We start from the raw sequence: 16,657 nt of genomic DNA on the forward strand, positions 1-16,657 counted from the left end.
AGTTGTACTCACGGCTGCGAGATCGTAGTTTCAATTCCTAGACCGGATGGTGTGCTGTATTCTTGAACAAGACACTTCATCTCACATCGCTCTGCGATCCTTTCCACACCTGACGTGGGGCACACCGTGGTACCAGTTCAGACGACATCGATTTGATGGAGGGAGGGAGTTAATGTGCGGCACGAACATTTGATCATATATATCTATATATATATATATATATATATATATATATATATATATATATATATATATATTATTATATTTTTATATATATATATATATACATACTTAAAGAGAGAATGAGGTGAAAAAGCGATAGGCACATACGCACACATCCAGATATATGTTCATCTGTTAAACACAGACAGGGGCAGTGTGCTGGTCATTTGCAATGATTGAATTTCTCTTGGCATGCGAGGCAATGGCCAGTGTCAAACTGTGAGCAACCCACTTAATCGAAACTCCATTATGGAGAGTCCGGCTTGGATGCAATGGCTATCCACACCGGTGTGTGTGTGGTGTGTGGTGTAACATGATATATTTGATTATATGAAAGCCTGGCAGCCTTGTTTCAATTGCAAATTAATTTTGCCAATTAAATTTGAAATTCAAACAAGGGAGGAAAAAGAAATACTAATACTAATACTACTACTAATAATAATGTAATTAAAGTGTAATCCAACTGAGATCAACGGTCGTTGGAGCACGACCATTACTTATGGTTTTCGAGGGGAACCAGGGTGGATAATTCCGGATTATCTAATCCCGCCTCACCATTTCTCAAAGACGTCTGCATTGATCAATCTATTCTGTTTTACTACATTCAACAAAGGAGGGAAGAGTTCGAATCTTGAAAACTTGATATCCCGGGACTATGAAAACAAAAAGCAAAGAAAAAAAAAGAAAAAAGTTAAACAAAGCGCAGGTGGGTAGTATCTAGCCTGACGCAGGATCGTGTCCCACGAGATGCTGCCGCTGTGTTGCCTACCTCCGGCCTCTTGTGCTGACGTAACGGGTAGTCCAGTCCACTTGTAATGACGAATACTCGGCCAAACTCTTTAATCTGTCTTTTGCGTAGCCGACCAGAACGGCCTGGGAGAAAGTACATGAGAATTATTGGATAATATCAGTGATTCCGGTTGTAGTGATGATGATGATGATGATGATGATGATGATGATGATGATGATGATGATGATGATTTGATGATGATGACGATGAAAGTGGCGATGATAAGAAAGATAAGAAGGAGGATGGTAACGATCATGATGACAACGTTAAGAAATGAACGGTAAATTTTCATAAAATGCACAAAACGACCGCAAAGCCGTTCTTCCAGATACCTTGGGGGCCATTTGATTAATCAAGATAGCGTTCATATGAAGTGGCATTGATATGAACATCGTATATATCTTCCATGTCATATTTAATTTATAATCTTTAATTTATAATATAATTTATAATTACTTTATTATACGATTATATCTACACACACACACACTTGTATATTTCTATGTGTATGTATGCATATATGTGCCTATGTACAAGTCTATATGCATATATATGTATGTATGCATATATATATACATATATATATTATATATATATATATATATATATATATATATATATATATATATATATATATATATATATATATATTACATATATATATTATATAATTATGTATTGTTGTGAGCTAGTGTTTAGGTACATATATTACATATATCTGTATGCTTATGCGTTTGTATGTGTATATATATACATTTTTCATTTCATCTAGTTTCAGCTCACGAGCTGTGGCCATATATGTATATATGTATGTATGTATGTATGTATGTATGTATGTATGTATGTATGTATGTATGTATGTATGTATGCATGCATGCATGTATGTATGTATGTATGTATGTATGTATGTATGTATGTATGCATGTATGTATATAAGCGTATGCATATACCTCCATACCGTATTTTTGCTTCTACACTTTACTCTGTCTCCCTTATAGTCTTTCTCTCTTGCTCACTCTCACTATATGTAACTAGTATCTCTCTTTATCACTCAGCTATCAATCTTTAACCTTCCCCACCACTCTCATCATTATACATAATAACTTTCTACATTGTCCCTTCAAATATCGCCTTAATACTAAACTACTCCTTTTCGTTTCCCCTTTATTCTTGCTCCTTTTCTCTCACATTCATTCCGCTTCTCTACTTTTCTGATTTCGTGTCTTTTCCTTTCCTTTTACGCTTAGTTTTTATTAGTAGTATACATACATACATACATACATATATATATATATACTTATTTTAATCGCATCTATAATATTTAATCGTTAATCTTTAATTTCAATTTTAGGCTTACTTCCATTATATTCTATTTTAATTACTTGCAATTCCTTTGTCTTGACATAATCTATTTTATTCTGTTTGCTTCTCCACTCGTATCTACGGCATATCTTTTATATAAAGTTCTGCACTTACAATTTACAAAATTTATTTAGTGGTCAGTGTTCACACAACACTGATGAACAACTGTTCTTCGAAACTCTGAGTAACTGTTCGTGAAGCTTTTCCCAATTTTAATACAATAGTTTATACATATATATATATAAGGTAGAAAACATTTTAGTGGGGAAGCAAATAACAGATGGATTGTGGTTCAGATGTGTTATTTATTTGACGAAAAGAATTATTACATCATGCGAAAAAAAATGTTTTCATCAGGTGAATATGTGTAAGAATTAAATATTTCAAATCATCTCAATTCCAAGGCAAAATGCCATTTCCTGACTCACCGACCAAACTTCAGTCAGAGAGTGATTAGAATACAATCCATCTGTTGTTATTTGTTTATTATTCACCTTACTTGGAACTTGTAATTAGCTTTGATCTGGAACCTATCGAGTGTAGTACAATTGGCACAGTGTGTGTACCCCTTGAGCAGCCTTGAGACTAGTTGTGTATTCAGTCGACCATTTCTTACTGTGCACACAACTGTAACAAGTTTAACAATATAAACGGTATTATATAAAGAGGTTAAAGAAACCGGTGTGGATAGCCATTGCATCCAAGCCGGACTCTCCATAATGGAGTTTCGATTAGGTGGGTTGCTCACAGTTTGACACTGGCCATTGCCTCGCATGCCAGAGAAATTCAATCATTGCAAATGACCAGCACACGCCCTGTCTGTGTTTAACAGATGAACATATATCTGGATGTGGTGCGTATGTGCCTATCGCTTTTTCACACCCTCCTCATTAAGCTCTTATAAGTAGTATATATATATATATATATATATATATATATATATATTATATATATATATATATATATATATATATATATATATATATATATATATGTATATTTGTATGTAGTATGTATGTATGAATATGTTCGTTGCATCATCACCGTGGTTAAAGACGGTAGCAACAGCTCGGTGTTTTATGGCCGGTTGCGGTGGCAACTGACCTTATTTGGAGAAAGAACCAGCAGACATGACAGCTTAGGACATCAATAAAAGTTGGAATGCTTGGTCATGAATAGCAAGAGTGACCTCCGGTCATCACCAACTGGTCATCAATCAAACACAAAACAGTGTATTCCGTTTCTTTCGTTTGATTTCCTACTTTTTCCTCCGATATTTATGTTTCCTTATCAGCTACATACAGTGATACCTACGTCAAAACAGAGATTCATACATATATAAACATACATATATATTCATATACACACATGTATATACAATCACGCATATATATATTTGTATATATATGATGCATTTATAAATATATATGTGTATGTAACTATGTATGCGCGCGCGTTTGTGTCAGTGTGTACGTGTGCGTGTGTGTGTCTGTGTGTGTGTTTATATGTTTTTCTTCATGACGAAAATGAGCAAACAGCCATAACTGATCAATGGTATGCATTTAAAGAACAAATATAAAGGTATACTAAAAAAAAATATAAGATAACTTTGCGATATTTGGAATTATTTTTGCTTGTTTGGAAGCGAAAGTAATTATTAGGATTAATAATTAAGACCAACTCGAAATGAGAAAAGATTACTTTTCTTGAGAATCCAAATGTTTTTTCATCTACCATGAAATAAAACACACTCTGAGAAGACACGACCACGGCTGTCCTCATGTCTTCGGATAATAAAACTATTTCTTCATGGAAAAACAAAGTAATCTTGATTGTTAAAATTGTCTCCCCTTCTCGTTTGGAGTCGGTCTTAAACGCCACCGAACAATTACTCTTTTACTCTTTTATTTGTTTCAGCCATTTCACTGTGGCCATGCTGGAGCACCGCCTTCAGTCGAAGAAATCGACTCCAGGATATATTCTTTGTAAGCCTAGTACTTATTTTATCGATCTCTTATGCTGAGCCGGTAAGTTTCGGTCACGTAAGCACACCAACATCGGTTGTCAAGCGATGATGTGGGGATAAACATAGACACACAAACACACAAACACACACACACAAACACATACACACACACACATATGTATATACATACATATATATATATATATATATATATATATATATATATACAACGGGATTCTTTTAGTTTCCGTCTACCAAATGCACTTACAAGTTATTGGTCGACACCCACCCAAGGTGCCACGCAGTGGGATTGAACTCGGAACCATGTGGATGGTAAGCAAGCTACTTACCACACAGCCTGGTGTTCAACCTTCTCTAGAAATAGATATATCTTCCGTAAATAAAGAATTTATTTTGTTGTATCTCGGGAGGATCGTAATGCAAATAAGAATGTACGCTGGTTCTATTTCAATTTTTATAATTATTAAGGTCAGTTAACCATTTAACCAATTAAGTGAAGGCGCGTGGCTTATTGGGTAGGGTAATCGGCTGACGATCGTAAGGACATGAGTTCGATTCCTGGCGGCGCGTTGTGTCCTTGAGCAAGATACTTCATTTCACGTTGCTCCGGTGCACTCAGCTGCCACAAATAAGTTGTACCTGTAATTCAAAGGGGGACAGCCTTGTCGCATTCTGTAAATCTTCCTCAGAACGACATTAAGTGTTAAGCGTGACTATGGTGTACTCAGCCACTTGCACGTCAATTTCATAAGCAAGCCGTTCTGTTACTCGGTTCAGCCGGGACGCTGGTCGTCGTAACAGACGGAGTACCGTTTATTTAACCCATTGAAATGGTTGGTTAACCAATAAAAAAACAAAATCGATTGTTTGATTACTCGTTCGATTCAATAAACGAGTCAGGTTTTCCAAAGTCCTTCGCTCGCCATTCGCCACCTCATCAACCACCTTCCTTCCGTTCCCTCTTCGCTCCACTTTTGCTTCACGTCTTCTTCTCTCTCTCTCTCTCTCTCTCTCTTTCTCTCTCCATCTATGTTATGATACATATATATACATGTATGTGTGTATCTGTGTATATGTATGCATATATATGTATATAAATGTGTTTATATACACACACATATATATATATATATATAAATATATGCGTACATATATGTGCAAGCTTCATACGCATACAAATACGCACGGTGCATACACACATGCACACACACACACACGTAATTTATATATATATATATATACACACTATCACAAAAACATATATATATATATACGTATATAAATATGTATACGTTTATATATATATATGCATATATATACATATGTATGTATATATATATATGTTTATATATATATATATATATATATATATATATGTGTGTGTGTGTGTGTGTGTGTGTGTGGTGTGTGTGTGTGTGTGTGTGTGTGTGTGTATAATGGGTGAGTTGGAGACGTAGCCTTACATACTTATCATGTTGAAATATATTACATTCACTTTTCAAAACCTATATTTTAGAATTTATTTGCGTCCTTCGCTATTTATATCATCACGAAATGTGTATGTGCATATATATATGTATATATATACATATATATATTATATATATATATAGATATATATATATATATATATATATTATATTATATATAATATATATACATATAGACATACATATAGATGTATATATATATTGGCATATAGAATGTTATTTATATCATATGATAGTGCTAACCCTTGAGTTCAGTCAGCATAATTCATATTTGTGTCAAGATAAATCCATATTCCAATACAAAAATATTTTGCAATATTTAAATCTGTGATTTGATTATAATTAAATCTTCCTCCTTACATTGCTACCGCTTTCAACAGAAATGGTGGCCGGTTAGAAATTCTTCAGTTTCTATAGAGCCTCATCTAAAAGCGATATTTTTGCCTTGAATAGTGTTAGCACCGTATAAATACATACATACATGCATTATATATATATATGCGCAGGAGTGGTTGTGTGGTAAGTATCTTGCATATCAACCGCATGGTTCCGGGTTCAGTTTAACTACATGGCAACTTAAGCAGGTGTCTCCTACTATAGCCTCGGGCCGACCGAATTCTTGTGAGTAGATTTGGTAGACGGAAACTGAAAGAAGCCCGTCGCATATGTGTGTGTGTGTTTGTGTTTTTGTGCCTGTGTTTTTCTCATCACCATCTCTTGACAATCGATGCTGGTTTGTTTATGTCTACGTAATCTAGGTCAGTCGGCAAAAGAGACCGAAGGAATAAGTACTAGGCTTACAAAGAATAAATCCTGGGATCGATTCTCCGAGTAAAACCCTTTCACGCGATGCTCCAGCACGGTCGCAATTAAATGACTGAAACAAGTAAAGGAATATATATGGTGTGTATATATATATATTATTATATATATATATATATATATATAATATATATAATATACATATATATATATATGTCGGGTATATATATGACTATTTACATATATAGTATGTACACACATACAGATATGCATGCATGAATGCAGAAAAGAAGAAGAAAGAAGAAAGAAAGAAAGAAAGAAAGAAAGGAAGAAAGAAAGAAAGAAGAAGAAAGAAAGAAAGAAAGAAAGAAAGAAAGAAAGAAAGAAAGAAAGAAAGAAAGAGATATTCTTCACAGTTTGTGGTAAATAAATGCCTTTCCTCTTTTTTTACGTCATTCAAGGTAGGAAGCTCGAAGCGGGAACCGGGAAAATCATTAAAGCTGTTGATGCCATAGCGATATAAAAGATGCTCGAAGAAGTCTCTGATCTATAGAAAGGCATCGGAAATGTTGTAATTGAAGAATTGAAGGACGAAATATATTTGCTGAGGAATAAAAGATTTGAGTTTATTCAGAGGGGACAAGATGAGAGAAGTCGTTGAAACAGCGATCTTTCTCTTCGTCTGAAGTATCACTGAGAACATCTGACTTTAAGAAGTGACTGTTGTCACCATTATCGCTTGGTGTCCACTTGGTCAGCACCATACCCTGAAGTCTGTAACTGAGGTCCAAAATAATAATAATAATAATAATAATATAATAATAATAATAATAATAATAATAATAATAATAATAATAATATTATAATAATGATAATAATAATAATAATAATAATAATAATATTTGGCGCATTTCCAATGAATGTGAAGTCTTGGCTGCCTTATATGTTCGCTTGAGAACAGATAAGATATAAATATATATATATATAGAGAGAAATGTATAATTATATATAAAAATACATAATGAAAAGTACTTAGAAAATGTACCAACATGCTAGAAATAGACGTCAAAAAGACTCTGAACCACCTATGGTTTTTAATTGCATGTTGGCCACTGACGTTATTATCATTATCATTATTATTATTATTATTATTATTATTATTATTATTATTATTATTATTATTATTATCATTATCATTATTATTATTATTATTATTATTATTATTATTATTAGTAGTAGTAGTAGTAGTAGTAGTAGTAGTAGAGTAGTAGTAGTAGTAGTAGTAGTAGCAGCAGTAGTAGTAGTAGTAGTAGTTGTATTCTATAATAATTTTATATATGTATGTCGATGGATGTATGCAGGCAGATAGGTAGATAGATAGATAAATAGAAAGACAGACAGACCTATTGATAGAAAGATAGATAGATAGATAGATAGATAGATAGATAGATAGATAGATAGATAGATAGATAGATAGAAATATACATATATGTGTGTGTAGTTGTAAATGCATATTTTGAGGGCATAGTTTGATGGGGAGAGAGAAATCCCTCAGCAATTATCTTGTGTCATCCAAAATAGAGACGAGTATCAGCGACCCATCATTGTTGAGAGATTCTCTCTTTTCATGAAACCATTGGTAGCTTTGTTAATCCATAAATAAAGAATATTTCTACACCGAGGACTTCATTCTCACTGTTTGACATTAGCGTTTGTGAGTGCGTACGAGCATGCGTGTATGTGTGCGTGTATATATGTTTGTATCTACGTATATAAAGTCCATGAAAGATAAAGTGTACGCAACGTCCTTCCTGCTTGACCCTGTGGTTGGACAAGTGTTGTGTGTGAAAGTGCTCGCATCTTGATTTCGGGTTTGAAGAGGCATATGGCGGTTCATGGGGATCATATCTCACAAAGTGATTCGATTAAAGCAGAAGTTACTGCTTCCGACTGTCGACTACGCTTCAAATCATGCTGATCTTCAGCAGAGTCATCTGAGAGGTCACAGACGGAACGTCAGAAATGCCGTTCACGACAAGGAAGCTCAGAGAGAGAGAGAGCAGGAGAGAGGGCAATCGTCTGTGACGACGGAGAAATCACCATGTATTTATGTAAGCATGTATGTGTGTATGCATGTAGATATTTATGTATGTATATATGTATGTATGTATACATACATACAACAACATAACAAAGTCCTCAGAACGTAGTTGTCCTCCCCCTACGTTCAAATGTGTTTATCAAGCGAATCTCTTATCTCCAGAATCGTCTACAGATATTATAGCTTGACTTAATTCCATTTATCATACATTGTTACATACAAAGAGCTGCCATACAGGCAGACAGCCAATTACAGGGACATATTATTATACATTATATAACACACACACCACACACACACACATATATATATATGCGTGTGTATACGTAATAATTGAGAGTTATATGTACACAAATACACATAAAAATATGAACACAACCCATTACGTTATGAACGACTGACATATGTATAAATGTATTAAACGCGCACAAATATAGGTGCATATAGGTAGATAGGTAGGCGTGTGTGTGTATATATATTTCTATATATATATTCATATACAACATGCATATATATATGTATATGTATGTATGTATATATATATATATATATATATATATATATATATATATATATATATATATATGTGTGTGTGTGTGTATGTCTGTATGTATGTATATATATGTGTGTATGTATGTATGTATGTATGTATGTATGTATGTATGTATATTTGTATATATGAATGAATGAATAATTGGTGATTGTAAACATCTTCTGAACCAGTCTGTCTTGTAGTAATAGCAACAAAAGCAACATCGACTAACGTCAAATGGTTAGAATTACGACAATAGTTATTAGTGGATGATGACGACGACGACGATGACGATGACAGTGGTGGTGGAGATGACGATGGTGGGAACAAAGAACTTGAAGAAGAAGAAGAAGAAGAAGAAGAAGAAGAAGAAGAAGAAGAAGAAGAAGAAGAAGAAGAAGAAGAAGAAGAAGAAGAAGAAGAAGAAGAAGAAGAAGAAGAAGAAGAAGAAGAAGAAGAAGAAGAAGAAGAAGAAGAAGAAGAAGAAGAAGGAGATGGAAAAGAGGAGGAGGAAGTGGACTATGGGAGTGAGAGCCACGCAGATAATGAGTTTGCTGATGTTGATGATAATGATATTAATGATGATGATGATGACGATATCGGTAGGAAAGAAGAGGCTGACAGGGGTGGCGATGACGAAGAGGATGATGTTGCTGATTATGTCAATAAAGATATCTTGCATTAATAATATTGTAGAGTAAGTTGCAGTAGCAGCAGCAGCAGTAGCAGCGCAGCAGCAGCAGCAGCAGCAGCAGTAGTAGTAGTAGTAGTAGTAGTAGTAGTAGTAGTAGTAGTAGTAGTAGTAGTTGTGGTGGTGGTAATGTTGATGATTAGCGTTCTACTTGTATTTCGAACTGTAATTTCTGACAAGCTCAAGAAGGCTCCTTTCAAAAGCGGTGACCCTCAACGTTAACACGTGTCGAAGAAGGAATGGACAGAACTCTATACTTTTTTGCTTTTCCTGCAGACAACCGTCTTCCCAAGAGACATCCAATAAACAACATCCCATGCTGATTAGCGGAATTGGGAATGTGGAACGTGCAGACCGTTGTTTTGGGCGGTGGGTTTGTATGTTTAAGAGTGTGGGAGATAGGTGGAGGGAGGGCCAGATGGCGCTGCTTCCAGAGGTACGCTGCACTCTAATACAAATTAATGCTCTCTTATGGCCTTCGTTAGTTGTAATTGTGTTCTTGTGATGAATAAATAGTTTAGTAGTGTCTCGAATGATGAATGGGACGGTTTGTGTGCGGTCATGTGATCATGGTGACTGGAAACCGGATAACACAGTTAATGACTTCAAAACTGTATCATGCATTTCCTCTTGGCGTCCATTTTTTTTTTTTGGCTTTTATCAACGTATATGTGCGTGTGTGTGTATACGAATTGATATACATATACATGAATATATACCAAATACAAAGACAAGTAAATTTCATATATATATATATATATATTATATATATATATATGTATGTATGTATGTATACGTAAAATCACACAGGGACATATTATACATATATTCTTAAAAATACATATGCATCGCACAGACACAGGCATATATATGTTTGTATGTATGTATGTATACACACATATATATATATACATACATACATACATATATATATATATATATATATATATATATACGTATATTTATATTTATATACATACATACATACGTATATATATATATATATAATATATATATATATATATATATATATATATAGATAGATAGATAGATAGATAGATAGATAGATAGATAGATAGATAGATAGATAGATAGATAAATAGATATAGACATAAGCGCAGGCGTGGCTGTGTGGGAAGAAGCTTACTTCCCAACCACATGGTTCCGGGTTCAGTCCCACTGCGTGGCATCCTCGGCATGTGTCTTCCACTATAGCCTCGGGCCGGGCAAAGCATTGTCAGTCGATCTAGTAGGCGGAAACTGAAAGGAGGCCGTCGTATATACCTACAAACATACATACATACATACATATATACATAAATACATACATACATACATACATACATATATATATATATATAATATATATATATATATATATATATATATAATATATATATATATATATATATATATATATATATATAATGTTAATCCAAACATGAAAACACAAAGAGAAAACACAACAACGCGAGGACGTGGAACAAATATAGTATTATTGGACACTCAGGAAGGAAGGGAAGAAGGAGGGTTCACCGTTTCGAGCGGAACTCTTCGTCGGAAACATAGGAGAAGGAAAGATCCAGAGAAGGGAAGACAGAGGGAAAAAAATCGCCAACGGTACACACGCGGTCACATTTTATATATATATATACATATATATATATATATATATATCTGTATATATTTGTGTGTCTATCTTTGTCCCGCCATCATTGTTTGACAACCAATGATGTGTTTACGTAACTTAGCAGTTCGATAATAGAGCCCAATAGAATAAATATTAAGCTTACAGGGAATAAGTCCTGCAGTCGATTTATTCGACTAAAGGCGGTGCTCCAGCATGGCCGAAGTCAAATGACTGAAATAAGTCAATGAATAAAAGAATATATACTATCAAGATTCAGTTGAATTAGTCCATGTTTACTATCTGTGGAGGTTGGGGATCAAATCATTAATTGAACCAACATCCTAAACGAAAGCCCGAGTTACTGTGCTAATGTCATCATAAGAATAAATTTCACATACATGATTTTCTCCAGTCACTCACATCGGGTTGTTCTGTCAAGAGCACTGCACCCCAGCAGGGGTTTAACAACTTAGAAATCAGAGGGAACCACATGAAATCTAGCAATAAATAAATTATTCAGATCTTGCTTTATCCTCCTAACGTAGCGGAACTGTCACCTCTAATCACTCTCATGTGAGGACTGCTTCTGGGCATAAAATGGATGAAATGACCTAATACATACATACATATGTATGTGTGTGTATATATACATATTTCATATTTGAATTTATTCTCATATATATATATATATATTATATATATATATATACATATATATATATATATATATACATATATAATATATATATATATATATATAATATATATATATAATATATATATATATATATATCTATATATATATATATATAATATATATATATATTATATATATATATATATATATGCCTTATATATATCATATATACCTATATACATTCATACAAATTTATGTTGTGTGTGCAGAATGTAAATATATATGTATGTATGTATATATGTATATATATATATATATATATATATATATATATATATATATATATATATATATATATATAAATTTATACATATATATATATATACACATACATATATACTTATATTTTATATATATATATGTATATTAATAATCTTTACTCATACAAATGCACATACATATAAATACATGTACATACATACACGCAAACTCACATAAACACACACACATATACGAGAAATATATGCACGTATGTGTGTGTGTGTGTGCGCGTGCTTTGGTTGAAGTGTGCTCTGTTAGTTGTACCTACCTCGGCATCGGGTTGGTCCTTTAGTGCTGCCAGAACATCCTCACGTGACAAGACGAACAGTTCGGAATATCCTAAAGACCTTACATCTGCAGTGCGTCTGAAAATCATCAAAGAAAGAAGCAGCTGTTTAGAAATGACGGGAATATTCTCGAAACAAATGTAAATAAATATCGGAAGCGATAAATGTTGGAGTTGGGGGAGGATCACGTGACACCAAACAGGGAACATTGCTTTCATGGAATCGATCTGTAGATAGGATGAAAGGCAAATGTCGGCCTTGAGACCATCGGAATTTCAGAACATAGATGGATGGAACTAAATGATTATCGTCGCTCTCATGGTTGTTGTTGTTGTTGTTGTCGATGTGGCTCATGTTGCATTGGTTTCGTTGTTGACTGAGAAGACTTAGCATAAATGTCGTTCTAACCGTGACCATCACGTTCACATCGACGACTACATTTTTCAATGTATCCAACGTTTTTAAGTTGGTAGGATGTAATTTGAGTGCATTTGGCTGTTATCTTTACCATTCGAGTGACCAGCCTCTCTGACTGTACCATAATCTAAAATACATTTCTCACCTCAGTACATCACTGGTATCTTATTTCATCGACAATCCCAAAAAAATGAAAGTAAAGGAAAAGATCTCACTTCGGAGTAATTTCAACTCAGACTCTTTACGTAAAAACCTCGATACTCTAAGTCTGCTAGTCTGGTGCTCTACCATTTCCTCAATTCCACTGGACAGACTGGAGTGGGGGAGTAAATTTTTATTTGCCATTAAACCCGAGATGGACAATTAGCAGAATCGTTGAAGAATCAGAGAGGTTTTCCGCTGCTACCTTTTTCCGGGTTTCTGCATTCTCAGTTCAAATCCCATCGTTAACAGTTCTTCCTTTTTGGAGAATGTTAAGAGAGATAATTAAACCACGAGTTGAGATTGATTGACAGATGATAATATTAGCTGTATGTGCTGTAGGTCTTTACGTAACGAGTTCAAATTCTACCTGCTGTCAATGATCCCCTATGACCTCGGGGACTTGTTAAAACACTGACAGGGCTACAGAGTGAGACGGAACAATATATTAGTCATATCAAGACAAAAATCGAGAGGGGCCTGAAGTGGGAAGAATGATAAGAGAGGTGAAAAAAAACCTTCTTATAGGTGCAAGCGTAGCTGTGTGGTAAGATTACTTCCCAACTATATGGTTCTGAGTTCAGTCCCATTGCATGGCAACTTGAGTGTCTTCTTCTATAACCTCGGGCCGACCAAAGCCTAGTGATTGGAGTTGGTAGACGGAAACTGAAAGAATCCCGCCATATATATAAATATATATATATGTATGTATGTATGTATGTATGTATGTATGTATGTATGTATGTATGTATGTATATCTATTTGTGAGTGTCTTTCTCTCTGTGTTTATCCCCTCACCAACACTTGACAACCGATGCTGGTGTGCTTGCATCCCCATAACTTAGCGGTGCCCCAGCATGGCCGCAGTGGTGTAATGACTGCAACAAGTAAAAGATTACGACCTTGTTGGTGAATGAAGTTTCTCTAATTTCTTCTGCTTTATCGCGACTGTACATACAACAACAAAACAAAAAGAAGTACACCATATTTTAAGGTGGAGGTCATTTTCCGTACGGTCCAGGCATTATCAGAAAAATGCAAAAAGAAAAATTATCTGAATTTAGTTGCGTCTCTTTTCGTTCTGAGTTCAATTCCCACTGAGGTATGTTAACTTTAACTTTCATCATTCGATCGATAAAATCAGTAAAAGTCATGGATCGAAGTTGATTTTATTGATTATCTCCTTCTTTATATGTTGTGAGTTTGGGCCAATGGGTTAGGAACCATAAAAGGAATACAAAAATATTTTTGGATGCGAAGAAAAACCTTTCAGTTGCCATTTTTACATTGATGTTTCTAAAGTAATATCGATCTGTCTCCGCTACTCCACTCCACCCCACCCACCCCGTCTGTAGAGAGATTTTTCAAAGTTATGCGTTGATATGATTCAGTTTTCACTGATGTATTTAACTTCAACTTATTAAAAAGTTTGCTTCCAGCTTCGGACATTTGCATAGCGGAAATATCTTACTGAATGGTGATGCCGTGTTAACCAATATCTCTGGAGCTTCGCTTCTGCAGTTGCAAATCTCAATAGTAAAGAATTTTGCTATAAATAGTATATTAGCTAGAATCTCTCGAGTATGGCTTCTTCTCCATTTAAAGAATTGGTTGGTGGAGAATTTACAGTAAATACTCAATTATTCAGTGTCTCGCCTAAATCGATGAAAGTAAAAGAGACAAAAAAAAAAAACGAGAACAGAATTGAAAAATTCATTGAAAATATTCGTTTCTGTGATGTTGGCTAAAAGATACATTTCTACAACTTCGCTTAACTTTTAAATAGAGAAAAAAAATCATGTAGTTAGTAATAATAAAATAATTAACATTAAGCAGTAAGTCTATTGTAGGTGGCCCTAAATGCCGGAAAGGGGAGAAGGTGTAGGAGTTAAAGATTGGTCAGAAAGGAAAGGGTTTAAGGTAAAACAGTAATTTGAATTTTTTATTTATCAGATACAAACCACAAAGAAACTGAAATCCTATTTTATAACATAATTCTAATATGGTAATATACGATTCTTAAAAGACAATAACCATTCGTTTTTATATTGAAAATCCCAAAATTGCTTTCTAGGGGTTTTGTTTATTTCTGCATAATTTGGTTGCTTTTTCGATATTTAATTCTTCCTCTTGAAACAAAAAAAATTATGTAATTTTTTATTCCATTTAATTTCTTTGAATGCTTTCAATTAGAATCACTGTTTATTCATTGGTTCTGTAAGGCTATATTTGGCATGACTCGTTGTTGTTGTTGTTGTTCTTGCTGCTTGCTGGCGATTGGCCGGTTATTGTTATTTATGGTCCAATCAGTTGAAAGCAATGCATAATAGCAAAGGCGGCGACCAGCAGCTTGGATAGTGTGTTTAATTATTCATTGTCAGACAAATGCTAATATACCGACAGTCTAAAGACATTTCTGTCGCAGAGGTTACAAAGTGCTGAGTGTGTTAATCACTTCTAACGTCGTTCAACATAATCAACGTTTCACTTTTATTGAATAATAATTTTAATTAGTGTTATAATCATAATAATAATAACAACAACAACAACAACAACAACAATAACAAATTCTACTATCATATGATGGTTTCAAAGGTGGACGTGAGATAGCAGAACCGTCAGAGTTGTGGAACAAACGCTTTGTTCCGACCATTGTTCAAACCCCGCTGGAATTAATTTTCATTCTTCCCAAAACAAAACAAAAAGAACATGTACTTCCCGAATACGGACGTCCAGGAAACTACGATCCCTTAAAAATGTGCTCGGTGCTTAAATTAGAAACAATTATATAATGATTCCGATATTAAAGAGGATGGCAATAATAATAATAATAATAATAATAATATAATAATAATAATAATAATAATAAATGCCCTGATGCAGTACCAGGCAGTGGCTCTCGTGGCTTCTGATCTTAGTTGATTGGAAGTGATATCATGTACATTGTTTTGTCTTGGTATAAAAGATGGCCTACAGCAAATATTCTGCTCAATACCACAGATTTGCTTGTCAGTTGTTTGACCGTAACCAGTTGAGCATGTCCCTTGGTGGCTGACGATATGTGCATCTCTGATCACGAGCAGAGGTAGTGGGGGAGCATCATAGCCATGTGCTGAGAGGGATTCTTTGGGGTTTGAATAATTCACCTCTGGAAACGTGGGTGGTTCGTTCAATATCCTTAAACAATCCTTATTCAGGGACCTTTTGAGCAGGATGGGTTACTCGAC

At 34.3% G+C, this 16,657-nt stretch overlaps 1 protein-coding gene across 3 annotated transcripts in view; it reads right to left on the minus strand.

The window, feature by feature from the left end:
* Positions 1 to 16,657, minus strand: part of LOC115224294 (serine-rich adhesin for platelets-like) — a 193,970-nt gene that overhangs the window by 49,039 nt on the left and 128,274 nt on the right. For all 3 annotated transcript variants that reach the window (XM_036513419.1, XM_036513417.1, XM_036513418.1), the window contains exon 8: positions 12,794 to 12,890. In XM_036513419.1, coding sequence (XP_036369312.1) covers positions 12,794 to 12,890 — 97 coding nt within the window. The remainder of the gene's footprint in view (positions 1 to 12,793; positions 12,891 to 16,657) is intronic.

This window comes from Octopus sinensis, linkage group LG25 (genome assembly GCF_006345805.1).
Source record: "Octopus sinensis linkage group LG25, ASM634580v1, whole genome shotgun sequence".
NCBI lineage: Eukaryota > Metazoa > Mollusca > Cephalopoda > Octopoda > Octopodidae > Octopus > Octopus sinensis.